Source organism: Cydia splendana, chromosome 24 (assembly GCF_910591565.1).
Source record: "Cydia splendana chromosome 24, ilCydSple1.2, whole genome shotgun sequence".
Lineage (NCBI taxonomy): Eukaryota > Metazoa > Arthropoda > Insecta > Lepidoptera > Tortricidae > Cydia > Cydia splendana.
In genome coordinates this window covers 3597322-3624816 of record NC_085983.1, presented here as the reverse complement: position 1 = coordinate 3624816, position 27495 = coordinate 3597322, and the positions used below count along the sequence as shown (strand labels likewise).

Sequence of the window (27495 nt, the reverse complement as noted above, 5' to 3'; positions counted from 1 at the left end):
ACAGACAGACAGACACACTTTCGCCTTTATAATATTAGTATGAATTTAGTTTTGGAATAAATGAGTATTAAGTTGTCAAGAAGTTTGCATTACAAAAGGTAGGAAGTGCAGTGCAGTGTAGTCAGTGAACTGACCTGTTGTTTGTCGCACGCCGCGCCGCTCCACTAGCACGGGGACGAGCACGAGCTCATCTTTCTTGACGTGATCGGTGTACAGCGCCTCCGCCGCGCTCACGCCGGGCGACTCGCCTTTTACACACACATCGTCCAAAGGCTGCGCTTTCACAGACACTCCCTCGAACGTGGTCTCTTCTTTTATACACACATCCTCACAGGGCTCAGCTTTCATAGACACTCTCTCGTACGTGGTCTCTTCTTTTATACACACATCCTCACAGGGCTCAGCTTTCACAGACACTCCCTCGAACGTGGTCTCTTCTTTTATACACACATCCTCACAGGGCTCAGCTTTCACAGACACTCTCTCGTACGTGGTCTCTTCTTTTATACACACATCCTCACAGGGCTCAGCTTTCACAGACACTCTCTCGAACGTGGTCTCTTCTTTTATACACACATCCTCACAGGGCTCAGCCTTCACGCAGACACTCTCAGCGACGACAGCAGACGACTCCATCGTCAACTATGAACAGCTACTTTGCCTACTTTAAAGTAAACAGAGGTAGGATTAGGATCATTGTTCAAATACGATATTATTTGAAATCCGTACAAAATGTAATAAGTGTAATCAGATTATTTAAAGGATATAGCTCCAAAAGCTAAGCTCCAAGTAGTACATCACATTATACAAATACCGAGTATATTATTCAATCAATCAATCTTTGGGTGTTATGGCTCCATCGATATTGTCGATGATTCCGCCAACGTCAAGGTTTAGGAAGGCACGTGCTTTATGAAGACAATTGGCCGGTGAATATCCACGACGCAGTTCATTCAGATGAGAATCGAATGTAGATCTACCTACAACCAGGACAAAACAAACATACATTATTAAAACTAACTACTACAAATACAAGTTATTGTTTTTTATGTGTTTAGCTAAGACGTTCACAAAAGGGGAGGTAACTAATGTAAGGAGGAAATTAATGTTAACCGGACGAGGAATTTTAGGGGGGAGGATGTCATATAAGGGGGTAACGAGACGATTACAATCCCAAAATACGTGTTCGAGAGTACCCTCCGCCAGACCACATTCACATAGAGAGTGGTCTCGAACACGCATCTTTTTTAAGCGAACGGGGGTGCAAACGTGGCCCAGTCGAAGGCGAATGATCGTTGATGTAATGTTCTTCGGCATTGACTTTCGTGTACCAGAGAACCACGGTTTATGGAGAATATTTGGTTGGATACTGCGAAAATGTTTAGCAATCTGTAGTTGAGTAGTTTGCCATCGGGTGTTCCAGGCATCTCGCAAGTGGATCAGAGCTTGGGCCTTAATGTCGCGAGGGAAGCATCGGTCATACATGTGGTTGCCAATTGTTATTGCCTCTTTAGCGCATTGGTCGGCTATCTCATTACCTGTTATTCCGCTATGACTTGGAATCCACGCCAACATTACCTGAATATTCTCCAAATGACATTTGTAAAGCAGGTCTTTGATTTTTAAAGTAATGCTGAAGTTTTCTTTAGCATGAAAAGGCCTTTTAACTATATCTTGCAAGCAACTCAACGAATCAGTTAAAATAATGGATTTATTAAGGTGGTGGGAGTAAATGTAAGACACGGCCTCCAACAATGCGACTGCTTCTCCGGAAAATACCGAATTACCAGGAGGGAGTTTAAAGCTCAAAATAATTTTATATTTGGGAATCCACACTGCAGACCCTACTGGACCGTTGTTATTTAATTTGGACGCATCCGTAAAAATAGCCAAATGATCTGGATATTGATTGAACATTACTGTGTTAAAGATACTATCTGCTCCTATTTGATCTTTGTATATGCCTAAACTAAAAATGACATTTGGCTGATATATAAGACTATCATAACTTGTTTCGAAAAGAGGGTTTTTGTAATTTTGAAAAATTCGAGCCGGTAACTCTAAATACTTTTTATAACTGTTAACCAATAAAGGAGAACTTTTATGAGCCCAGTAACGAGAGGTATCTACAAGTTGTTGTAAGGATTCCAAAATTGGGAGAAGTGGGTGGGACGCTGTTTGGAGCGTCTTGAATAAAAACCTGTCCGCTAAGAACTGTCTTCGCAAAGAGTAAGGAGGGTCCAAGCATTCGACCTGAAGGGCAATTGTCGGAGAAGACCTCATAGCACCCACAATTATTCTAAGACATCTTGCTTGTATACGGTCCAATCTACTTAATGCTTTCTTGTTGCAGGGTTCAAGGATAATGCTGCCGTAATCGAAATGACTCCTAATAATTGCATTATATAAAAGTTTCTGGCAATATGGGTGTGAACCCCACCTTACGCCGGACAAACAACGAATGATATTAATATTTTTTTCCACTTTATGACACAAGTAACGAAGATGGCTTACGCCCAGAAGCTTGGTATCAAGAATAATGCCTAAAAATTTTACCTCGTCTGCTATCCTGACATTTTCTTCCTCGATCAAGATATTCACTTCCGGCACATAACGTTTTCTAGTAAATATAACCGCACTGCTTTTTTCCGCTGACAATGAAAGGCCGTGATCAGATAACCACGTGCTTAGGTAGAAAAGAGCAGAATTTATGGATTGCTCAGTGTCTGAAAATACTTTAGAAGAAGCATAGAGGACAATGTCATCCGCATACTGCAAAATTTGGCAAAAACAATTAACGGAGGTATCTAGATCTGAAGTGTAAAGACTATAGAGAAGAGGGCTCAGTACTGAGCCCTGGGGGAGACCCTTCCACACAAGATTTGCCGCTGACACCTTCCCATTTGCTCGTACAAGAATAGACCGGCCCATATACATATTACATATGATGTTGACGATCCTCACAGGGATACTCAGATTAAGCAGTTTCTGCCTGAGTATAGGAAGATCTACATTATCGTATGCAGCCGTGACATCCAAAAACACACCGATAACGTGCTTGCCCTGAGTCAGCGACAGACGAATGTCTGAGGTGAGAACGCTGAGGCTGTCCGTAGTACCCATTCCCTTTCTAAATCCAAACTGGGTTTTCGATATCATATTTTTATTTTCTGCAATCCACTCCAGTCTATTTTTAATCAGATGTTCCATTATTTTTGCTATCACTGATGACAAGGCGATGGGTCTATATGAATTTGGATTAGCTGGATCTTTTCCGGGTTTTAGAATTGGTATTACAATCTGGGTTTTCCAGCTATCTGGAATATTTCCCGTTAAAAAAATATTATTAAGTATTTCTAAAAATTTTCTTTTTATGGATTGCGAGCTTTGTACCAAAAAGGAGTATGGGATACCGTCACAACCCGGAGCGGAGTCCCTGAGGTGATCAATCGCGCAGCAAAGCTCATCAAAAGAAAAAGCCTCATTCATTCTCTCAGATGGAGCTGAAACTGAGCAGTACCCACCAATGCCTTCCCGACTTGGGACATACGGTGGAGCCATCCTAGATATAAAATCTTCAAGCCACATACATTCATTAGTACTGACATTATTGTTGGTTTGAGAGTGTCGAAAAGCTTTAATCTTTTTCCATATCAATGTGGAAGGAGTTCTTGGGGACAGGGACTCACAAAAAGTACGCCAGCCTTGAAATTTCTTTTTGCTAAGGAATCTCCTAGTTTTGGCAGAAACGCGCTTGAAATTAAGATAATTATCTAGGGAAAGATCTTGAGCAAAAAGAGACTCTGCCTGTTTACGCTCCTTTACCGAAGCAGAGCATTCGGCATCCCACCATGCTGGAGAAGGTATTTTGTTACGAGCTGAATTTTTCAAAGGGATAGAGTTATCAGCCGCTGAAAGAATTGCCTCAATAAACGAGTCATACATTTCCAGAATACCTGTATCACTTGCACTGAGAGTATTTGTTAAGGAGTGATCTAATTCAGATCTAAACTTAGGCCAATCTGCTCGACATGTGCTATATTTAAGAAGTGGTGTCTGAGGGGGCGTTGGAGCCATAAAGGAATCTTGCAGGATAGTTAAGATAGGAAGGTGATCGCTCCCAAAAGAATTTGAACAAACTGACCACACTAATGATTGTACTAAGCTCGGTGATGCCATAGTTAGGTCAGGGACACTTGCATTTTGAATGGGCGAGACTCTACGCGTTGGGGTTCCGTCATTTAGAATGCATAAGTTAACGTTGTCCATAAGATCCAAAACGTACCGGGAATTCGCGTCGTAATCTCTTGAACCCCACAAGGGGTGGCGGCAATTAAAGTCTCCTTGTACGATAATAGGAGCTGGCAATGATAGCAGAATGGAATCAAGCTCTTTAATTATTTCTCGATTGGGGTGAGGAATATACACAGAAGTAAAAGATATGTTAAGGCAGCGAACTGCCACAATGTTAAAATCAGGTGAATGGGGAGGGAGGGGAAGTTGAGAAAAGGTTACATTTCTTTTAACAAAAATAGCACAGCCAGCACGCCCGTCGTTCCGGTCATCCCTGAGGCAGGAGTAGCCTGTTACCCTAAAGCGGGATTGAGGCTCTAACCATGTCTCCGAGATGGCAAGAATAACTGGGCTATATAAATTAATTAAATTAATAATTTCATGCTTCTTATTTTTAATACTTCTAGCATTCCATTGAATCAGGCTGTGTGAGGCCGTTTTGGATAGCTTTATTTATTGTAGCACAAATGTGAGCCTGGAAGGCTTCTAGAGCATTGTACGGTAATATATCTGCAAATCTGCTTAGGAGGTCATCAATAATCATTGAAATTCCATAGCCTAGGTTGTCATTTGGTGTCTCTGAGGACTGTTGTCCTAGTGCACATCCATTGGATTGAGAAGATCGAGGGGTGAAAGTGATATTCCTGTGTGCCTCTACATCATATGACTTACCTAGGATAGGCTTGGGTCGCCTTTGAACGAGGACAGTTTTTCTGTATGACTTTTGTTGGTTGGCGATGGTGTTGTCGTTCTGAGTTGATGACAGTTGGACTGGAGTTTGAGAAGGGGAGGAGAGAATCCTTGGGCTTGATTGGCTTGCCTGGTTCATCTTAGAAATATCAGCAAATGATGTTCTGACTGGCCTGAATCGTCTCGCAGCTTCGATATATCCTATGTTTTCTTCTACCATTACTAACTTTATTGATTTTTGGCGAGAAAATTCTGGACAGCTTTGGTCGGTTGCTGCATGGGGGCCAGAACAGAAAAGGCAGGACACCTCAGCATCCGGTACAGAACAATCAATTGCCTCGTGATTTTGCGCACAACGTGAGCACCTGGGATTTGAGCGGCATTGGTCTTTCATATGGCCAAATCGGACACATTTCCTGCATTGGATTATAGGTAGTTTATAAGTGTCGACTGGTATAGACATGCTGAAGCTATAGATTTTTTCAGGTAAAATCTGACCTAGGAATGTTAACACAACTGTTCCCGTGGGTTCCCAGACGCGTCGACCTTCCACTTCTTTTTTTTTATTAAGCCTACGAGCCTTGACCACCGGGCCGGCCCCCGAAGGGCAATCAATGCTATTTATGAACTCTTCTAGAGTCCAGTCCAAGGGGATCTGCCTAACTATCCCCATCCGAGATACCTGGAACCGCGGAATTGCTGCAGAAAACTTATGCGTCGCCAAAATGCTGTGAGACAAAAATGCATTTGCCTCTGACGCCGTCGCGAAGTGAATCTCCATTTTAGTTTTCCCTAAAGCTTTAATTTCCTTAATGCCCGCAATCTTGCTATTATATATTATTTGGGCCATTTTTATAGCTTTCATCCTGCTCGGGGTGTTAGATTGGTCAATGTCTTCACGAGACACATGGACTACGAATGGACCTAAATCAGTAGACGCATACTTAAAATCATTTGCGTTTTCGTATCCCGGACGAACGTATGTGTGCTGAATTGACGCGCTTGGAGGGCTAGATTTTTTCCCATGAAGGTCTACTACACTGTTATCCTCAGGAATAGGACGCTTTTGACTCCCTATATTGCCACCGTTTTTATCCGGTGGCTCGGTATCATCTCCCGTACCTCCCGTTTCCATGTTAACTACTACCATACACCACAAAAACTCACCTCAACTGTTTATTAACCCACCACCAACACAAATATTCAATCCTCAGTGACTATTAACAAGGAAAACCACTAAAACTCGAAATTTTAATCCCGGCACGTGCGTTAGCAAAAACCGCTGACTCTAAGCTCGAGTATATTATTATACCATGCAAATACCATACAATAAAAATGCAATAAAATAATATTGCTTTATGTCATTGTCAAATTTGACATTTTGTGCAAGTTGACATGCATTAAAAAAAAACCGGCCAATTACTAGTCGAACTCGCGCACGAAGGGTTCCGTACCATTACGCATAAAACGGCAAAAATCTATTCTGTTTTTAGTATTTGTTGATATATTTGGTGTTTTTAGTATTGAATTGAATAATCTGTGTCAAATGTCTAGCTGTCACGGTTCATGAGATTCAGCCTGGTGACAGACAGACAGACGGACAGAGGAGTCTTAGTAATAGGGTCCCGTATTTACCCTTCGGGTAAACCCGTTTTTGCCTCCGTTTTTATCCTAAAAGCTGTACCAGACAGGCGTGCCGAACTTTAACTTTGGTCCGGTCAGAACATAGATTTGACATAGATATTCCGGTCTAGATATTTCTGAATAAATACGACTGAAGGACCAAAAAGAATATAATCACTATGTGAAGGACTTGTATCCATGGACATGGACATGCAATAAAAAAAAAAAGCTTCAATCAAATCAACAGCTGTGTGTTTTGATTGCAAAATTGCAAATAATCACAAATAGTCACATAAATTCCGAAAAATGAATACATTTAATTTATATAACAGCAAATACACATGCCGTGCATGCATGAGAACTGATCAAGATCTTTCTACCATGTCTGCAGATGAAATAATGCTGTATCGTGATTTCGTAAAGGTTTGTTATTTGATTTAGCTGATTTTAGTTTTTTTTTTTTATTCACTACACAATTGGGTCGACATAGTGACCAACGACTGCATTTAATGTTAGTTAATTTACAGTACTATCTTGAGTTATATAGTTTTGGAAAGTCAGTAAATAAGGTAATTATAGATGCATTTTACAATACTACAAGTGTTAGGTACTTATTTTCGTTGATGTGCCAACATACAGTCAACTGTAAAAACATGGGTGTAGCCAACTTATTCAAAAATATGTCCCATAGTTCTTAATTCGCTGACATTAGAGCTATGGGACATATTTTTGAGATGATTTGTGCACCCATATTTTTCCAGTTGACTGTACAAATAATTTATTGAGAAAAGTATAGTACAGTGGTGGATCTTAAAGATTAACCCCCTTATCCATAAACGTCTACTAAAGTTGACAAGCCGATAATAATCGTTTGTCCCTTTCCGACGTATTGGTATGATGGAATGGGACAAACGATTATTATCGGCTTGTCAACTTCAGTAGACGTTTATGTATAAGGGGGTAAGAATTTATATTAGAGACAAGTGGTTTTCAAGTGACTGAACTAGGATTCCCTGTGTTTCAGGCAGCGAAGGATAATATTAATTAATTTTTAATTATTGACTTAATTATAAACTATAAGTAGTTTACAATAGACAGTACTATAAATAGTATACATAGAAATCTTATCACTTTAACAAAAAAGTAGGCTCTTAAGTATAGTTGAATCATCGAGAGCGTGGAATTGCATATGTAGTAGTATTGTTTGTTTACAGGCATTCTATATTTGAATTTTCTATTTTCTTGTACTATCAGCATACAACCACTACAAATGCAATTCCATCTTCTCGATAATTCAACTATATTAAATATCAAAGTACTGTAGGTAATCATTTTACGACTATTGGTAAGTTCTCTGTATCATCGTACGTAATTTTTTGAAGAGTATTCTTGCATTTAACCTGTTGTATTAAAATGGGCCCAAAAAGACAAAACATCTAGACGAAAATACGTGTTTTCTTTGTAAGGTTTGAATACATATAACATCTTAGCGCCTTTTATTTCTATATTCAGTGTTGAAAGGAGTTCTGGCATGCTGGGTTAGCGTTGTGCTTTATATATGTAATTGACGAACAGTTAGTACTTCACATGATATGTTAAGGAGGTCAGTAAGGGCATAAAAATGGGCGGTAAGTAGCTACCTTTAGGAATGCTGTCTGGGCTCTTTCTAGGGTTAGTAGTCATTGATGTATAATATCTAAGGACGGGCCTTACAGGCACTCAGCGGTGTCACTCACGAATTCGAGCCAATCATGCAGTCTAACGCAAGTAGTTGCGACCAATCGCGTTTTAGCAGTGGCACACCGCTGAATACTAGCCCCATTCTTATTGCCCGTAAGGCCAGTCCTTAGATATAATGATAGAAATTAATGTTAGTTTAGTAGTTTAGTTTTAGCTGAGATTTGAGAGACATACAGCTTGGCAAAAAAGAGTAGAAATTAAAAAGTGGCAACACTGTAGTGTTGTCCCGTTTTCTTATATAAATTGGTTTGAAAGGGACGACACTACAGACTTGCCACTTTTTGATTTCTACTCTTTTTTGCCAAGATGTAGATCTCGTATAGAGATTATAATTTAATGATCATAAAATTATTTTCAGCTGAAAAGCGGACCAGACACAGTAATGAAATTATGTTTTATATGCCGAAGTATGTTTAGCAAATTTTTGAAATTCATCGTTCAATGTCAAAGAACATATGAAATTATGAATGGAATATCCAAAGAGGTGAGATAGTTGTCATTTAAATAAAGGTAATTGAATAAATTTCGCGTTAGACCCATCTATAAATGTGAGTTAATATGCATTTAATTTGTGTTTGGTGCCTTAGGGCTCATCATCAGAGTTTTGCATAATGTTCCCTATATAACGCAAAACTCTACGTAGTGGGAGTCACAAGTCACAAACGCGATCACAGGGCCTACCGCGAAACACGAAAATCGAAAGTTCGGTTTCTGCCTCTCTATCACTTGCCTATTCGATCGATAGAGAGGCAATGAAATTTCGCGTTTCGCTTACCTTTAAACAAACCGCCTTGATGCATCAATGTCATGGTGAAAACTTGTCAAAAGTTTAACTCCTAGTATGTATAAGTTACTCTATGGTTTACTAAACAACCTATGTTGTTTAGTAAACCATAGAGTAACAGAGAGCACTATTGCTGCACTCTGGCGGCAGAACATTGCAGTAATACTCCCTATTTAGATGGTGCGAGAACTCGCATGCGAGTTTCATTACATTGCGGTATTTGATGGTCGGCTGAGCTGATGTAACTTCAATGGTCCGCAGTGTAACTAAAATCGCATGTGATTTCGCGCGCCGTTTAAATGAGCCCTTAGAGAAGAACTTCAACCCCGGAGCCTTAATGCTTTCATGTTACAGGTTGAACTAAACAAATACAAACTTCACGACTACTCTTGTACCACGGCCACTCATTATTTGGGCCCTGAGATTGAAGATGACTTGAATTATGATCAGTTTTATGATGACAAGTATGATGATGATATGCCTTTAGTGATGTTGAAGAGTGATAAAGAAGAAGACAGAGTCAAGAGGAAAAGAAAGAAGGTAGGTAGCTATAGAAATAAGAATATAGATTGTTTAGACGACAACGGTTTCACTTACTTGAATTTTTAGTCACTATTGGCTGGCCCAATATGACAGGGTTCTATGTTACATTTTCAAGATAGTTGAAATTCGACTTAATGTCACTATGACAATGTTCAGATTTCAGTTCGATAAAAGTGAAACACAGTTGTAACCCTGTAATATTGGGCCAGCGATATTTCGGACCCGTCGGGGGTCCTTCCTCAGGCGCTCGTGCTCGCGGCGACTGCGCTTCGTGCACTGAGCGCGCCGACCGCCTCATCGCTCGTTGCGCGCGCGCTGACGAGCCGGGGGCGGGGGGCGCAGGGCAGTCCGCAGCCGGAGTTGTTCGGTGAAAAATTCATGTGGGTGAAACCGTTGTCGTCTAAACAGTTTAAAATATGTCTCACGAAACACGAAAGTTTAATTTCGAATAATATAGACCTATGTTTCCTGTGTTTAATAGCTATTTGTTTTACAAGGGGGCAAAGTTGTTGTTTAATATTGATAAGTACAGTCAGCGATAACAGTTTGTAACAAAAACCGGACAAGTGCGAGTCGGACTCGCCCACCAAGGGTTCCGTACTTTTTAGTATTTGTTATAGCGGCAACAGAAATACATCATCTGTGAAAATTGCAACTGTCTAGCTATCACGGTTCATGAGATACAGACAGACGGACAGTGGAGTTAAGACAGGGGTAAAAACGGGACCCTATTACTAATAGGGAATAGGGCTACGGAACCCTAAATGTGAAATTTTTACCAAATACTTTATTCCTCCGTTTGACACATGTATAGTCGCCATCAGAAATTTCGGAGCGGCCAAGGTGTTCACTAGGGCTTCCAAATACCGGACTTCTCACAATACCGGTATTAATACCGAAACTGTCTTCATCAATACCGGGATAACCCACCAGCCAACTTTTTTTCTAATTTCCGCCTAAATTAGTTTGCCATACTGCAGTTCCTTGATCCTTGCTCTTTTCTTTAAAATTTTTGATAAAATTTTAAGAACTATATTTATTTCAGTGTCAGGATTCATCCACCACCAACCACCAAATATTTATCTGACGTTCAGGCAACGATCTTATTTCAATAATAAAATAAGGGCTAGATGCAATTTAGATGCGTCCGACGTGTAGTACGCTTCTTAATACAGCCGAATATGAACATTCTAATTGATATAAATGGTTTATACTGCAAATTTTCCTTGTTTTTGAAAATATCGGGATCCCGGTATTGGATTTAAAAATACCGGTATTGAAAGCCCTAGTGTTCACAATATCTGAACAAGCACTCTAACGCCCTAACAATAGAGGCGTGTTCAGATATTTGTGAGCGTCTTAGCCGCTCCGATATATTTGAAGGCGACTGTATACTCACTTGTTCGTTCATTCTCCTTCGTTTGCTCACAACTACTCACAAGACACCGTGAATTTGCACTTTTGCAGCAAAATACGATGGTAACACCAGAAAACAAGAAAGAAGAAGAAAAAAGAACAGAAATGAAAAGAGGCAAACAGAAGAAACAGCTTAAAGAAGGTTTCAGTTCAAGAATGGTGCAAGAGACGAACGAATATGAAGTTATCAAACTGAGCAAAGAACAGGTAAGGCAAAGGCAAGACACATGTTCGGGCGCGCTAAGGGCATCTTCTATACTATAGAGAGATCATTCTAGCCTTCAGTCGCCCACAGCTGAGCATAGGCCTCTCTTCGTGTACGCCACTTATCCCGGTCCTGGGCTAGTCTCATCCAAAAGTGCCTTACGATTTTCCGAATGTCGTCCACCCAACGAGCCAACGGACGCCAGGCGCTTCTTTCATCCGAAAGCGGCCACCAATCCGTCAACATTTTCGTCCACCTGCCATCACTCTGCCTAGCAACATGTCCCGCCCAATTCCATTTAAGCTTGGTGATGACGTCACCCACGTCTCGCACCTTGGTGCGGCGTCGAACTTCGACATTCCTCACTCGGTCTTGCAGTTTAATGCCGAAATATAAGTAAAGAAAGACTGGTAACTCCATACATCAGTTTTCTTACCAAATCGCGAGTTATTTCGTAGTCGACATCTAGCGTCAAGTAGCGGAATTTATCAGTACTGCTAGTTGACAATTAAATAGATGTCACGACAAACAGCATGACAAATACGAACGTTTCCGAGAAAGTACGATGGGTAACAAATACGCATTACCTACATCTGTACGGATATGATGATCATTCTTGTCTACGTGACAGCGTGATAAAACGGTGTCCGTCACTTTCTAACCCACGGTGTTAAAAAGTGACAGTTATTTTATCACGTGGATAAAGATGGATAAAGCCATCCATAATACGCCGGCTGTACCTTTAAAAGCAACTTACTGTAACTCATTTTCCAAAAGTGTTTTACAATAATAAGACACGTCACGAGCGCATCGTTACTGGTGAATCGTTCACAGACGTGTCTGTTTTATACAAAATTAATTGTTCCATTTATAAAGTTATAGTTCGTTTTTTTAGCATTAGAAAGAAGGTAAGCGATCTTGACATGTCTTTTAATTGAAAATGGCTTTTTAAAAATTAGTAAATGAAAGCAGAAGAATATAAATGATCGTATTAGATTAGATTCATAATTGTTACATATTTGCCGTGACTTATTTTTAAAACATGTTTTTCAATAAAAAGACACATCAAGATTGTTTAACTTATTTCTAATGCTAAAAAAAACGAACTATAGTTATATTTGATCAAACCTATTTGTCAGTCAGTAAGAACCAGGAAAACTATACTCATCCTTTTCTTTTGGGTGCTAGTACTAGTGTAAGACAAAGATAGTATGATTCTCTCTGTCTGTGATTGAAATGAGACAGCCCTTTGACAAACTATACTTTCACATATTGTATTTGTTATAATTATAAACAGGTGTTAGAAGAAATGGCGGCCAAATCGAAAAGCGACAAGTATTTGAGGTCCGTGTACAAATGTGAGAAATGTGTGAAAGGATTCAACTTTAAAGACGTCATCGACAACCACATGAAGAAACACTCACAGGTAAGGTAACTACAGTAGAGGTAAGGTTACTAAAGTAGAAGTAAGGTAACTAAAGTAGAGGTAAGGTAACTAAAGTAGAACTAGTAGAAGTACGGTAACTAAAGTAGAGGTAAGGTAACTAAAGTAGAACTAGTAGAAGTAAGGTAACTAAAGTAATATTCGGTAACTATTCGGTAGGGTGATTCACTTTTGTATGGAGAAAAAAAAGTTGTAATATTTTTCCTGACTTTGCTCACCAATGGAGTCTCCCCACACTAAAAACTATCTATTTCAATTTTCAAAAGAATCGAATAACGTTTAGAGGTTGCACAAGTTGAAAAGGTAGAGTGAGAACCCCATACATTGCGTGAAAATGAACTATGTTCTAAAATTACAAAATATAATGATCTAATACTAAAATCGAATGAGAAAACTGAATTTTGCGTCTAAAACACGATAAAAGCACTTTTCCTTTGGAAACAGGTGGAAAAACTGGAAAATCTTAATTAGAACATTTATCGAGTAACCAAAACCCAAGTTTACTACTAATTTTAAAATTTATTTATATGTAGAAGGTTCAGTATCACACTACTCTCCGTTTTGATGGTATCCGCTTAAACCATTTTCTACCCTCTGATGTAGAGTAGTTGGTTATTTGAAAAATCTTTGTTGAAGTTGTGCAACCTCTAAATGTTTACCGATTTTTTTTTTTTTTAACGTATATATTTTCTTATCAGTTAGAACAAGAATTCGAGCAAAGTCAGATGAAAATCGAAAATTCGGAAAAATGAAACACCCTACTATTCGGTAATCATGCCTATTGCCATTCGGCAAGTTTTCCAAATTAAATTATTTTTATCAAATATTTAATATGTAATTTGTTTTCAGGAAAGCGGCACGCTGAAGTGTGATATTTGTGCTCAGTACTGTCCAAGTGCTGTATCTATGAGAGGACACATGAAATCTCACACCACTAGGTAAATATAACTTTATGTGCATTATAATATAGGTACTTATATCTAGATGGACCAAACCAGCTACAGACTGGGTCCCACAGGACGGATCTCGGGGCAGAGGAAGACCAAAACGGAGATGGCGGGGCGGGACGACCTTGACACATTTTGTAAAGAGTGGCGGGAGTGTATATCGGATAGGACCAAATGGCGGGAAAGAGGGGGCCTTTGCCCAGCAGTGGGACACTCCTATAGGCTACAAGTAAAAAAATGGATTTCGGGGTTGGCCTCGTAGTAAAAGTTGTTCAGTATGACCCACATATTCACTTTTCACCACTCAGCGTAAGGTGAAACATATCAATTTCACCCTGTATTTAAAGGGGTCCCTTTGTTTCCCACAAAGTATTGTTTGTCATATTATCGTTAGTCATAAAACTGAAACCGTTAACTTTTCTGGATTTTCGTAAGGTTATTCTATAGATAGGTTAGGTTAGGTTTGTTTTATGGCAATCCGCCCCGGGTGTCACCCATTTAGAACCTATGAAAATTCGTAAATCTGTGGCAGATTGCACAACCGCCATTTTGACCAAGAGATTTTGACAGTATATTCCTGATCATATTTAAAGACTAAAATGTCCTATAAACTGTTTTGGAATTCGCCTAGTTTCAGAGTCCAGTACCACCAGCCAGCTAAAAAAACATCTTTTTATTGTTACTTAGTGCAAAATGTTTTTTTGATGATGATGTTGCTACTATGGAACCTTGCAGTGGCGTTGCGTGAACTAAACTAGCCGTGGGCGAAGTCGCATCTGCGAAGCCCTTTTCTTTCACTGTGCCCAAAGGGGCATCGCGCGAAGCCCCCCTTTGGGGCGCGAGGCCGTGGGCGAAGGCCCACTTAGCTCACGCCTAGCTACGCCACTGGGACCTAGTCCAAATATCCTTATTGATAGAATGTAAAAAAAGTGACAGGTACACTTTGTAAAATCTAGGTTTTACAAAAAAAGTTAAAATTCTTTTTGAGTGATAGTTTTACAAATAGCATTTTATATTTTTTCTACTCCCGTACTTTTATTTGTCATTTAAAGGGTCGTGCACACACCTTTAAACCCCTATCTTATAGTTGTCAAGACAAGTCTTTAGTCTATTCCCCAAAAAAGTATTTGTGCATACACGCAGTATCTTTTTGGCACTTATACGATACTTCGTGTAATCACCACTTAAAAAATATTGTATGAAATACAGTGTTGCCAACCTAATTTGAATTGTCATCTCTGACAGATGAGTGAATCATAGACATGTTTTTTTTATTTCATTCAATCTTTTCCCGCCCGTACCCTCCATTCTTTGCTACTTCTTGAATGAAAAATATTTGTTAAATTTACAATTTTATTTCAAAGTAAGTGCTTGGTCGTAGAAAAAGTATTGTATGCAACGTTGTTTAACTGAGTCAAAAAATACTCGTGGCGTCTTTATTAACAATTTTCGGCTTCGCCTCAAATTGTTACTCACGCCACTCGCCTTTTTTGACCTCTCTTAAACAACGGTTGCATAAAATACTATTATCTACAAATACGTACAAAAAATCGAAAAAAGAAATGTTTTTTCGCGAAATTGATGTACTTAAACATTTTCAATATATTTTCCTTCTTTTGGCCCCGGAAATGCGTGGTTAAAATCTGTCGGGTTCCTCGTGCCGCTCGTGGGCACCTGGTATGTTACAATAATATGTTGGCGCCTCGTACGTTTTTTTTTATTCAGAAAGGTTTTTTTTTATTATGTGATTATTTCTGTAATTGAGAAACTATGTCACTGTTTCTATTTGGGTGACTCTGGACCACTCTGGACTATTTGAAATTCATAGTGAAATGGGATTTTACAGAATCTCTTCCAAATCTCGCACTTGGCAAATAAGTTTTTTTTTTACATAAATTATTTGTATATCTGTCACGGGACAGTGATGACTCGGACCTTTGGGAGGCGTGCGCGGAGCCCAGGCCAACACGTAGATGCCCTTTTGACACTTATGAAATGTGGGTTACACTGAGCGGATGCTGTCCTTGCCCGTGTCATAGAACGCGCGCAGAGGCAACACCCGCCAGGGTGTGGACTATTGAGAGTTCATGGAATCTAAAATGAAAGCGATGGAGTAAAATTGTGAGCTATGGAATATTAAATGTAAATTACTATTACTTTTATAAATAATTACATTTTAAAATTTTGATTGAATTTTGGGGTGACACCCGCAATTTCCGCCCCGGGTGCCACCCATGCTAGCTACGCCACTGCTTAAAACTATTTGGGAAACAATAGAGACCCATATTTAAAGATTTTATACATATCAAAATCATAATTGCCTGGATATCTTTTCAGTCCATAAGTTTATTTTTCCTCTAATTGCGTATCACCATAGGTATCACGAATAAATTAATTTAATTTTATTAATTTTATTTTTGTTTAAGTTTGAATAATTTAATTTCAGATACAAATGCAAGATATGCGGCGCTGTTCGGATCTCCCGACAACATTTGTTAGAACACTATTCCATAGAACATACTTTTGACGCGAACACATACTCCTGCGAGCAATGCTCCTTCACCACCAAGTGAGTACTGTAGCATAGAAAAACCCGAAAAGGTAGAGTCTGGTGAGACTACTAGAGTAGCAATTAATTTAAGCTTATGTAACCCATTCTCAACATACAATAATAAATTTCATTTCATTTCATAGAGAAATAAACTCACTCCATACATAAGTTTCTTTACTTAGTAAATAATAAGTTTAGGGAGGTAAGGTAAAACGTACTTATTATTAATAACTTAATAAGTTTAAAACTCCCTTAAAATTTAGTACTTATTAAGCTTAAATCTTATTACATAAAAATTTTGGCAAAGCTCGCATATAACTTAATAAATGGGTTTTTACCTATGACTAAGAATATTCCGACCTTTCTTAGAATATAAAGAGTCTACTTTCGACGCGAACACATACTCCTGCGAGTAATGCTCCTTCACCACCAAAAAAGTACCGTAAGGACAAATGTAAGAATATCGAGACTTTTGGTAGAATACTGACAAAACTGTAAAAAGCAAGTAAAAAGTACATTTTCGACGCGAACACATACTCCTGCGAGCAATGCTAATCCCTAATCATTGATGACACGAATGCAAGAACATTACGACATTTTTTTTGACTATTTTGCAAAAATCGGAAATAAAATATTTGCATTGATACAGTATAGGAATGTTGCAATATGGCAGATTACATAGTCTGCAAAGAGATACTACAAAAAATAATTATTTCCTTTTTAATGTATGTAAGTAATGTAACCACAAGTTTTTTTTAGAAAACGCACAGTAATCCAGAGGCATGTGAAAACCCACAAGGTCGGCAAGAATCTGACGTGCAGCGTGTGTGGGGCAGGCTTCAACAACATGCATGCGTTACGAATGCACGTGTCGTGAGTACAGCTCCATACTAGTCCATATAACACAACAAGATTTTAATATGTCACTAAATTTAATGTTGTATTAATACTAGAGAATATAAATCTATTGTTATATTGTATTATTTTTTTATGCTATAAACTCATTTATTTACAAACAAGATACACAAAGTGGTATTACTAAAATAAATTAATAACTAGCTTATATCTAAAATAGGCCCTTGACATTGACTTGGCATTGTACCAAGGATGCTGGCAGCATTTCCTCGCTGTATCGCAATGCTGATACGTTGTGCGGGGTAGCCGCCAGCCCTTCGGTCACCAGTTACGTCAACCAGACGCCTCGCGATTTCTGCGTACAACTTATGCGCGCTGGGACCCCATGGACCTAGAGTTTCAACTAATTACTGTATTAATTATTTATTTAAAGATAATTATTATAATAATATTTACTTAGGCATTGAGTACCAGGACTGTAAATAGTAATTTTTAAGTTTTTATTAGGATAGGACTAAAATAAACTAACATAGATATAAGTAAATAGTATTGTACATAACTAACAAATATGGACTGTAATTTTGGTCTGAAATAAATATATATTGATTGATTGATTGACAAACAAACTCCAACTATACCAGATACCGTTACTGTTTTCAGCCGCCACGACCCCGCGCAGCGCTTCAACTGCCCGCAATGCAACATGAAGTTCATATACCCGTCCCTCTTGCACCGGCACATGCGGTCCCACTCGCACAGGGACCACTACTGCGTCGAGTGTGACGTCACGTTCAAGTCGCTGGTGAGTTCATATACCCGTCCCTCTTGCACCGGCACACGCTGTCCCACTCGCACAGAGACCACTACTGCGTCGAGTGTGACGTCACGTCCAAGTCGCTGGTGAGTTCATATACCCGTCCCTCTTGCACCGGCACACGCTGTCCCACTCGCACAGAGACCACTACTGCGTCGAGTGTGACGTCACGTTCAAGTCGCTGGTGAGTTCATATACCCGTCCCTCTTGCACCGGCACACGCTGTCATACTCGCACAGGGACCACTACTGCGTCGAGCGTGACGTCACGTTCAAGTCGCTGGTGAGTTCATATACCCGTCCCTCTTGCACCGGCACACGCTGTCATACTCGCACAGGGACCACTACTGCGTCGAGCGTGACGTCACGTTCAAGTCGCTGGTAAGTTCATATACCCGTCCCTCTTGCACCGGCACACGCTGGCATACTCGCACAGGGACCACTACTGCGTCGAGCGTGACGTCACGTTCAAGTCGCTGGTGAGTTCATATACCCGTCCCTCTTGCACCGGCACACGCTGTCACACTCGCACAGGGACCACTACTGCGTCGAGTGTGACGTCACGTTCAAGTCGCTGGTGAGTTCATATACCCGTCCCTCTTGCACCGGCACACGCTGTCATACTCGCACAGGGACCACTACTACGTCGAGCGTGACGTCACGTTCAAGTCGCTGGTGAGTTCATATACCCGTCCCTCTTGCACCGGCACATGCTGTCCCACTCGCACAGGGACCACTACTGCGTCGAGTGTGACGTCACTTCCAAGTCGCTAGAGTCGGACCAAGAAAAGTCTGCAGCGGATTTGATAGCCGACGCAGTGCAAGTGTCATTTATACGTCATAATATCATAGAAGTTTGACGTTTAAAATAACACGTGCACTGCGTGGGATATCAAATCCGTTGCAGACTTTTCATGGACTGACTCTAGTAAGTTGTTTTAGTCAAATAGGCGGCTCCACACACAAGGAGCTGCCGCGGGTCGGTGGAGACGTGCCTCGCCCGAGGCATTGCGGGGCAGACCGAGCTGCTTCGCGCGGCAATTTTCTCGCGAGGCGGCTCGTTCCGTGTGGACCCTACTACCGAAGTTTGTAAAATTGAATTACCGATAGGGAGTTCCTATATCAATTAATTAACTAAAGTATCGATACTATTCCCTAATGTTAGTGATTTTCCCAAGCTTCGTTTGTAACTGTTATGAGTATTCGGGTAATTTCGTATGTCGGATAATTCAGAAAATCACCCAAAGTTCGGTCATATTTCTTTGCATATTAATAGCGTAGGTTATTCCCACTAGTTACCACCAAGTTCTTTTTACCACCAAGAGGTGTGAAAAAAAATCCCAGTTGTTACCACTGTTAACGACTTTGTGGTAACTAGTGGGAATAACCCATAGCGAAGCACAAGTTTGAACATCGATTTAAAAGTTCAAGGCTTCAAGGCCGTATTTAAATACCACATATTTGTACGTGTATAAATAGTACACGAGTTTAGGTAAGTCAAAATGGAATTTAATTAAAATCTAATATGTTGTTGCAGGACAATTTAAAACTCCACTTCAAAAGGGCGAAAAAACACAGAGACCCGTCAACATACAAGTAAGATTGTTATTTATTATTCAAACTAGCGACCCGCCCCGGCTTCGCACGGGTTATACAAGACCTTAACAATTGATACACCTAAACCATCCTAGAGAATCACTCTATTGATGGTGAAAACCGCATGTAAATCCGTTGAGTAGTTTTCGAGTTTATCGACTGCCATCTGACCTTCCAACCCAGAAGGCAAACTAGGCCTTATTGGGATTAGTCCGGTTTCTTCACGACGTTTTCCTTCAACGAAAAGCGACTGGTAAATATCAAATGATATTTCGTACATAAGTTCCGAAAAACTCATTGGTACGAGCCGGGGTTTGAACCCGCGACCTCCGGATTGAAAGTCGCACGCTCTTACCGCTAGGCTACATCATGTCACTCTGTCGAAAGAAATTTAAACAAGGGGTACCTATACTTATCTGATTACAGTTATCTACATTAAAGATTGTGTTTGATTGCTCATTTTATTATCTGAGGGCCTATCGCGAAAATAAAAACGTATTATTCGTTATCTGAGTCTGGTCGCGCTTCCATATTCGTACGATAGAGGCAGACAACGAACTTCGAATATCGTTTTTCGCGGAGACCCTCAGATGACAAGTAAATTAGATATTGCGCCGAATTCAGTGTTTATTATTATATGTTTCATATGTTTACCGACAGAAAACGTGTATTATTAAAATCATGGCGGTAAATATAAATACATTTGTGTTCATTACTCTAAATAGAGAATGCCCGATACCGGGGATAAATTTGGTGCCCGTGTCACGTTCGGAATTACTTAGTGATGGTATTGAGTACAGAGAACGCATATTGAAATCGAAAATGACAGGCCCATTTGGGAAATATACCGGTAGAATCTATTTCACATGGAACAGAGAAAGACAAGGATGGACTTCAAATAATTCAAATTCAACTTCTATGAATGGTTTCCTCGATTCTTTAAAAAAACCCGTATGTATGATCGGTTACAGGGGATTTAAATACATCTACCCTATATTCATTGAGTACAGTCGTGGCGAATTTCTTCAATATATGATGTATGCGGACGCTTTGGCTGCTATCTACGATATATTTGAGCCAGATTGTGAAAAAACTACGAAATATCAGAGAGTTAGCGGAGAGCTTCCGTGGCCTGGTGTCCATGATGGGAAGAAATTATCGTATAGTCTAGACAATCTGTGTATAAAGATTGTGGGAAAATATATTGTGGAGAAATGTGTAACTGGGGACTTTTTAAGACAAGGAGACAGTGTTTCCGGAATGATGAGAATGTTACTGCTCGCTGCGGAGATGTCTGTAAAGTTTGTGCAATGGGTAGACGAAAACCATTCACCTCTCTCATTTAGCTATGGGCCTTTAGAGAGACCTAGCGCTTCCCCTGTGCCCGTGACGGCATGCAGAGATGACGGACTGGCAATGGACGAGGCGCTTGGCAAATTGATCCGTGACGAACTGTTTTCTCTCATTTTAAAAGAGCCGGTACAGAAAGGGCCACAGTTTGCGGGTATGGAGCTCACGGCCTACGGCCTTGTTATGACACCGGCATCCATGGAATCTATGGAATTGCTCTCGGCACTTGATTTCGGAGTCGTGGGTGGGCACAATATAGTTCTGAAGATGATGGTGGCAGTTTACGTCACAGAGGATGACCCTGAAATCGCACTGCAATACCTGTGCAAACAGAATTGGGACAAACCGGAGTTGGAACTTGGGAATTGGTCCTATGTAGATAAAAATAAAGATTTTTATTTGTTTTTGGTGCCGTTTAAAGTCCATAAGAACTGGGGAGTGGTGGAGAAAAGACTGTTCTACAAAGACGCCTCAGTTAAGGCTGAGTCAGTGACCGAATTTAAGCGCAAATAATAAATAATTAAATGTTAATAAATAAATGTATATTCACTAAAGTTATGCTTCTTTACTTGACTTTTTTTATTTTTAGGGTTCCGTATATAAACGGGACCCTATTACTAAGACTCCGCTGTCCGTCTGTCTGTCTGTCACCAGGCTGTATCTCATAAACCGTGATAGCTAGGCAGTTGAAATTTTCACAAATGATGTATTTCTGTTGCCGCTATAATAACAAATACTAAAGACAGAATTAAATAAATATTTGGGTGGGGCTCCCATACAACAAACGTGATTTTGTGGCCGTTTTGCGTAATGGTACGGAACCCTTCGTGCGCGAGTCCGACTCGCACTTGGCCGGTTTTTTTTTAATATTATAAGAGTCAAAAGCCTAAAACGATATTACATTCAAAATTTTAAAAGCTTATATGAGTATATAACAATAACAATATTTTTATTGACAATAAAAGTTTAACAGGCACGTTACAGTGAACCCCGCACTAGGCATGGCCTGTATCGCGGGGGTCATGATCATCACAAGTTACCAGTGATAAAAAATTATAAATATATTAAACATAAGGATAGGAATTAGGAAAGAAAGAGGAGTGTGAACTTGTGTGTTTGTAAGCTTGTTGTGAGAAGAGAGTGGAAAGTGTGTGAATGAAATCTAAGAATGTAATGAATGTAAAAGTTTGTTAGATTTAAGTGTGTTCGAGCGTTATGAAAAACTGAGACTGAAGAGGAATGATAAGTATAAGTAATCCTATGAGTACGTGGAGTTAGGAGTCACTTGGGAAGGATTCAGAATTTCTTCTGATTCCTCGTAGTTAAGTATGTTTGACGCCAATGTCCGTCTGTCTGCCTGTGGCATCGTAGCTCTCCAACGGATAGACCGATTTCGATGCGGTTTTTAATATGCACGTGAAAGCGAGTTTCCTTGCGGTGGATCTTAGCTATGTCAGGCGTATGTCAGTCCGCGCCGCGCGGTCTGCACCAGATCTGGTGTCCACACATAAGTAGGTATATATAAATTATATAATATATCCAATCGGCAACGTTTAGGCACGTTCGGCATACCTAAACGGTATTTTGTTATACAGTGGACCTTCTGTACGTAATACTATTATTTATTCTGTGGCTATGTTTGATATACGAGGTGCGGTCTAAAAGTTTCCGGCCTGACATAGAATATAAGAGCATACATTTACAAAACTATTTTTATTATTCGATATATTTCCCTTCTATTTCAACGCACTTTTTAAATCTGTAAATTAGCTTTTCTATCCCCTTGTAAAAGTACTCTGAAAGTTTGTCCTCAAAATGGGCGTAAACCGCATGGGTCACTTCACCATCTGAAGAAAGTCGTCTTCCCCTTAAGTCTGCCTTAAGTTTCCAAAACAAATAGTAGTCACTAGGAGCCAGGTCGTGACTATACGGTGGGTGGCGAATTTCCTCAAAGTCACACTTTGCAACAGCAGGCTTGGTAATTAAAGCAGTGTGAATGGACGCATCGTAGTAGAGAATGCGCACACCTCTGCTAAGTTTTCCCCGAAGTGTGTGCTTGATCACCTCTCGTAACTGTTGTTTAAGTAGCCTCTAGTAGCTGCCAGTCACCGTGGTATTACTTTCTTTTATGTTCATCAACAGTATTCCGTGACAGTCCCAGAACATGGTAGCCATGGTCTTTTTAGTGGATTGCGTTACCTTCGCCTTCCGAGGCCGCCGTTCACCATGGCGACGCCACTCCTTCGATTCTCTTTTATACGGCAATGAGTATTCTTTCCATGTTTTTTATAGGCATCCAAAACTTCCACGCTCTTCTTTCACTTCGCTGTAAGCTTGAAAAAAGGTTTACACTTTCTGTTGTTCTAATCGCCGTGAAATAAAAACTGCAAACAATAGAAACCCAAAAACTATATCCAAAAGAACAGGATAAATGACAATAAAAATGACATATTTTTAAAACTTTTTTAAAACGGCCAAATCATTCCAGCCAGAAATATTTGGACCGCACCTCGTACAACGATCCAGCAGTTTAAAGAGTATTAAGCTCTTTTCCAAAATGATGTAAGGCATTTTTGGCATAAAATGAATTCTTTGGCTTATAGCGTAGGGGGTTTGTAATTTTTTTAATTTAATAGTCTACTTAGGCCGTGGTGGGCAAAGAACGGCCCGCGAATGGATTTAATCCGGCCCGCCGCCGGTCCTATGAAATAATTAGTATACGGGCTATATGGCATTGGCTCACGATTATCACTAATCAAAAAAAAAATTCTGGCCCTCCACTTAAATTTCCTAAACATTCTGACCCCCCATGAAGAAAGTTTTCCCACCACTGACTTAGGCAAAAGAAAGAGGATCCCCGCTGCGAATCGTTTCTGGTGCAGAGGCTGTCCATAGCCATCCAGCGGGGTAATGCCGTGAGTATTATGGACACTTTTGCACCGGAAGCGATAACGAACGGGTTTGACTAATAGTTACTTAATGTAATTATTTGTAAAAAAAATTAATGTCACTATTTATGTAATTAATAAAATTAAATACAGGGCGTTTTTTGAACAACTAGCCATATTGTGCGAGGTGATTAGGTAGGTCATACTGAACAACTTTTTCTATGAGACCAACCCCGAAATCCAAAAATAATTTGGCCTTCCCATAGAAAACGTCGACACCCACTCGACCAAAATGTATAAAACGGCCAAAAATTTTTTCGTGATTTCGGAGTTGGTCCCATAGAAAAAGTTGTTCAGTATTCCCTACCTAATCACCTCGCACAATATGGCTAGCAGTTCAAAAAACGCCCTGTATTTAACCTTTTCGACGCAGTGTCAAACACAAAAGCTGTCACGCTGACGCCACGTCACCGAAGTGTCAAAACTGAAATTGAACTTTAGGTTGCTCAGTGGTCTGTGACCGATTAATCGGTCTTTGGCGTTGAACCTACGGTGCGCATATATCGGTCATTGGCGTCCAAAAGGTTAATAGTTATTATAATGTTAAACCAAAGGGTAAATTGAGGACAACGTTTATAAAAAGAAGCGATTATACTCGGTCTTCCTTCCGCTTAAAGTTCTTTAACACTTCCAGGTACAAATGCTCGCAATGCGACGAGCGTTTCATCTCGCCGTCCTCCGTTTTGGCGCACCTGAGCGCGACGCACGGCGCCGCCAAGAGCCACGCATGCGCGCTGTGCGGGAAACTGTACTCCAGCAGAGAGAGCGCACGGAGCCATGAGAGACGCGCGCACGCCAGAGAGAAACTGGCGTGTGACGTTTGCAATAAAGATTTTAGTGTGAGTATAAGTGGCCGCCATTTTGAATTGTTGGTATTGCTGTTAGTATAGCAAAGAGAGCGCACGGAGCCATAAGAGACGCGCGCACGCCAGGGAGAAACTGGCGTGTGACGTTTGCAATAAGGACTTTAGTGTGAGTATAAGGGGCCGCCATTTTAAATTGTTGGTATTGCTGTTAGTATAGCAAAGAGAGTGCACGGAGCCATGAGAGACGCGCGCACGCCAGAGAGAAACTGGCGTGTGACATTTGCAATAAAGATTTTAGTGTGAGTATAAGTGGCCGCCGTTTTGAATTGTTGTTTCTGGGCCGATTGCGTTCAAAATACCATCTTTACAATACTTGTTCGTAAGTGTGGTTCGTCTAGAGCCACACAATGCGTGCTGTGCGGGAAACTGTTCTCTACAGTAGACGCAAGTGGTGACTGAAAAAACTGCCAAAAACGTGTGACGTGATTACTGGATGCCTTCCGCTATAATTTCAGAAAAAGTTATGTAGTATTCAGCCTTTTCAGGGAATTTTGGTTTTCAAAAATTGAGCACATGTAATTTTTAAGCGCAGCGACTATTGTCTAAGTCAGCGGTCGGCAACCTTTTAGCAGCCAAGGGCCACATAGTACAAATACAAATGTATGTTAGTCTGTAAGGTATTTGTAATATGGGCCTTGTTGCCAGAATTAAATAAATAAATAAATAAAATAGTAGTTAAGGAAGTTGACGCGGGCCGCACTTTTGTTAATATGTGTGACTTTATCAGACATTGTTGTTTGACAATATTACATACAAAACAGTTAGGGGGGCTCGCGGGCCGCTTGTTCCCGACCGCTGGTCTAAGTGGGCCATTCTAAAAGCTTTCAGTGTTACCTAAAATGTTATGATTACCGATGTTGTTGCAGCGTAAGTACGTGTTGGCGAAGCACCAGCGTGCGCACGCGGCGCTCTGCTGCGGGTTCGAGTCCACGGACAAGAAGGTATACCCAACCTGGACCTATCTATACTCAAAGGTCTACTTATCCCAACCCTTTATAGGGCTAAGGCACAGAATAAGTAATAGTATTATCATACAGAACGGCCACGCACCGCCCCGCCCCGACTCGCATTACCTCGCCCCGCGACATGAATCTGGCGGACTTCTGGCGTCCTCTCAGTAAAGCGACTCACCCACACATACACAATGACGCGTGTACAGACGTGCCGCGCACACATATAAACGCAAATGGTTTTTGATGTATGGCGATGTATGTCCGCCCTGTGGCTAAGGTCTCAAAAAGACCACCCTATAACACCATCAAAGAGAATAGAGTGTATAGAGGGTTATTTTTCATAGTAAATTTAGTATTCACAGTCAATTTACTGCCATCTTTCGACACAGGATTAACACTAAAAAATTATAAAAATATCAAAAAATGTATATGGATAAAAGATTTTTAATTTATCACTTTTAATTTTTTTTAGAACATGTGATATTCTAAAAAAAATTAAAAGTGATAAATAAAAAATCTTATGACTCATAGTCATATGACTTTGACCCATGTTGTTTCACTGATATGTTAAAACATTGTTAAATATCAAACGGTGACGACATCTACTCGAGTATAGGCCTAAGGTATGGCATGGCGCCATACCTATTAGAACATATTTTTTTGAAATTACTTTAGGTGCTGTAATTAAACCTAGTAGTAGTAATTAAATTTTTTTTTCGTAGCGTTCCTCATTTGTCCATGAGTCTATTTGTCACATATATTAATTATGAACAGGTTAAATTAACCTTTTGGACGCCAATGACCAATATATCCGCACCGCAGGTCCAATGCCAAAGACGGATTAATCGGTCACAGACCACAGAGCAACATAGACCTACGTGCATATGCATAAAGTTTAATTTTATTTTTGACGCTTCGGTGACGTGGTGTCTGAGTGACAGCTTTTGTGTTTGACACGGCGTCGAAAAGGTTAAGGGTTATCTATTTTTAAACAAGAAATATTGCATTTAGGGTTTATCCTTTATAATAAAGCTTTAAAAAAAGGAGCTTCTCAGTATGACCCGTATTTTTGTATGTAGGTTGTATGTTTTTTCGCGATTATCTCGCGTTTGGCTGAACCGATTTTGATGCGGATTTCAGAAAAGTGTTAGTTTATTCATGAATTTGTGTTTGTTTTTTTCAGAAACATCAAGAGGAGAACACCGGCATACAACCAGTGAACCATGAGACTTGACTAATATATTAGCATATTACTTAGTATTATTATATTATTTTCATGTGTCAGCGTATATTTTCTAAATAAAATATTTATTCTAACGATTTTTATATTTGAACCTCAATAACTGTAGGTCAGGGGTCATTAATTAATTTATTCAGGGGGCCGGTTCTTAAAATAAAATGACCATCGCGGTCCGTTTCTACTAGAGTTTTAAATTAAACAAAAAATAAAATAGGTCGACGGTACTGATCCGGACCGCATTCCGCCATTTGGTGACCCCTGCTGTAGGTATTTAACCTTTTGAACGCCACAGACGGCAATAGACGTCAACGCAAAATCGTGACAACGACGCCAAAGACGGCATTTGACGTCGATCGTTTTTTGATGAAAATCTACTGAAAAACACCCCACTTTTAGGTTGGCATTATTTATTCACAAAACTAAATTTTACCCCCGTGGCGTCAGTGGCGCGGCAAATGGATGCACCGTTTGGCGTTCAAAAGGTTCAGCAAACATGGGGTAACAAATTTTTTAAACCTACCAACTCACCTAAATAGGCTAGATGACCATTTTTTTATGGTATCAATCGATCAGGTTTGTTTTTAGGATCAAATATATGTAGGTATGTCTATATGGGAGCCATCAACTTTGCAATGTCA

General features: G+C 40.1%; 2 protein-coding genes across 2 annotated transcripts in view; one reads left to right on the top strand and one right to left on the bottom strand.

Moving 5' to 3' along the window:
* Positions 1-354, bottom strand: part of LOC134802334 (zinc finger protein 431-like) — a 29209-nt gene extending 28855 nt beyond the window's left edge. The window contains exon 1 of the mRNA XM_063774942.1: positions 135-354. Coding sequence (XP_063631012.1) covers positions 135-348 — 214 coding nt within the window. The 5' untranslated portion in view covers positions 349-354. The remainder of the gene's footprint in view (positions 1-134) is intronic.
* A 6519-nt stretch (positions 355-6873) lies between these two features.
* Positions 6874-26863, top strand: LOC134802375 (zinc finger protein 90-like). The gene is made up of 13 exons (XM_063775009.1): positions 6874-7029; positions 8705-8830; positions 9485-9670; positions 11141-11296; positions 12592-12720; positions 13588-13676; positions 16132-16254; positions 16996-17109; positions 17752-17893; positions 19442-19500; positions 24433-24637; positions 25531-25605; positions 26801-26863. The coding sequence occupies exons 1-13, from the start codon at positions 6913-6915 to the stop codon at positions 26849-26851; spliced, it is 1572 nt and encodes a 523-aa protein (XP_063631079.1). The 5' UTR covers positions 6874-6912; the 3' UTR covers positions 26852-26863.
* The last annotated feature ends 632 nt before the right edge of the window (positions 26864-27495 follow it).

What these genes read in the sequence shown, in the direction of transcription:
- LOC134802375 (XM_063775009.1), top strand. Translation starts at nt 6,913, where the DNA reads ATGAATACATTTAATTTATATAACAGCAAATACACATGCCGTGCATGC. An exon ending in ACATGAAGAAACACTCACAG is followed by an intron (nt 12,721 to 13,587) that starts GTAAGGTAACTA and finishes ATTTGTTTTCAG; the next exon opens with GAAAGCGGCACGCTGAAGTG. An exon ending in TCGAGTCCACGGACAAGAAG is followed by an intron (nt 25,606 to 26,800) that starts GTATACCCAACC and finishes TGTTTTTTTCAG; the next exon opens with AAACATCAAGAGGAGAACAC.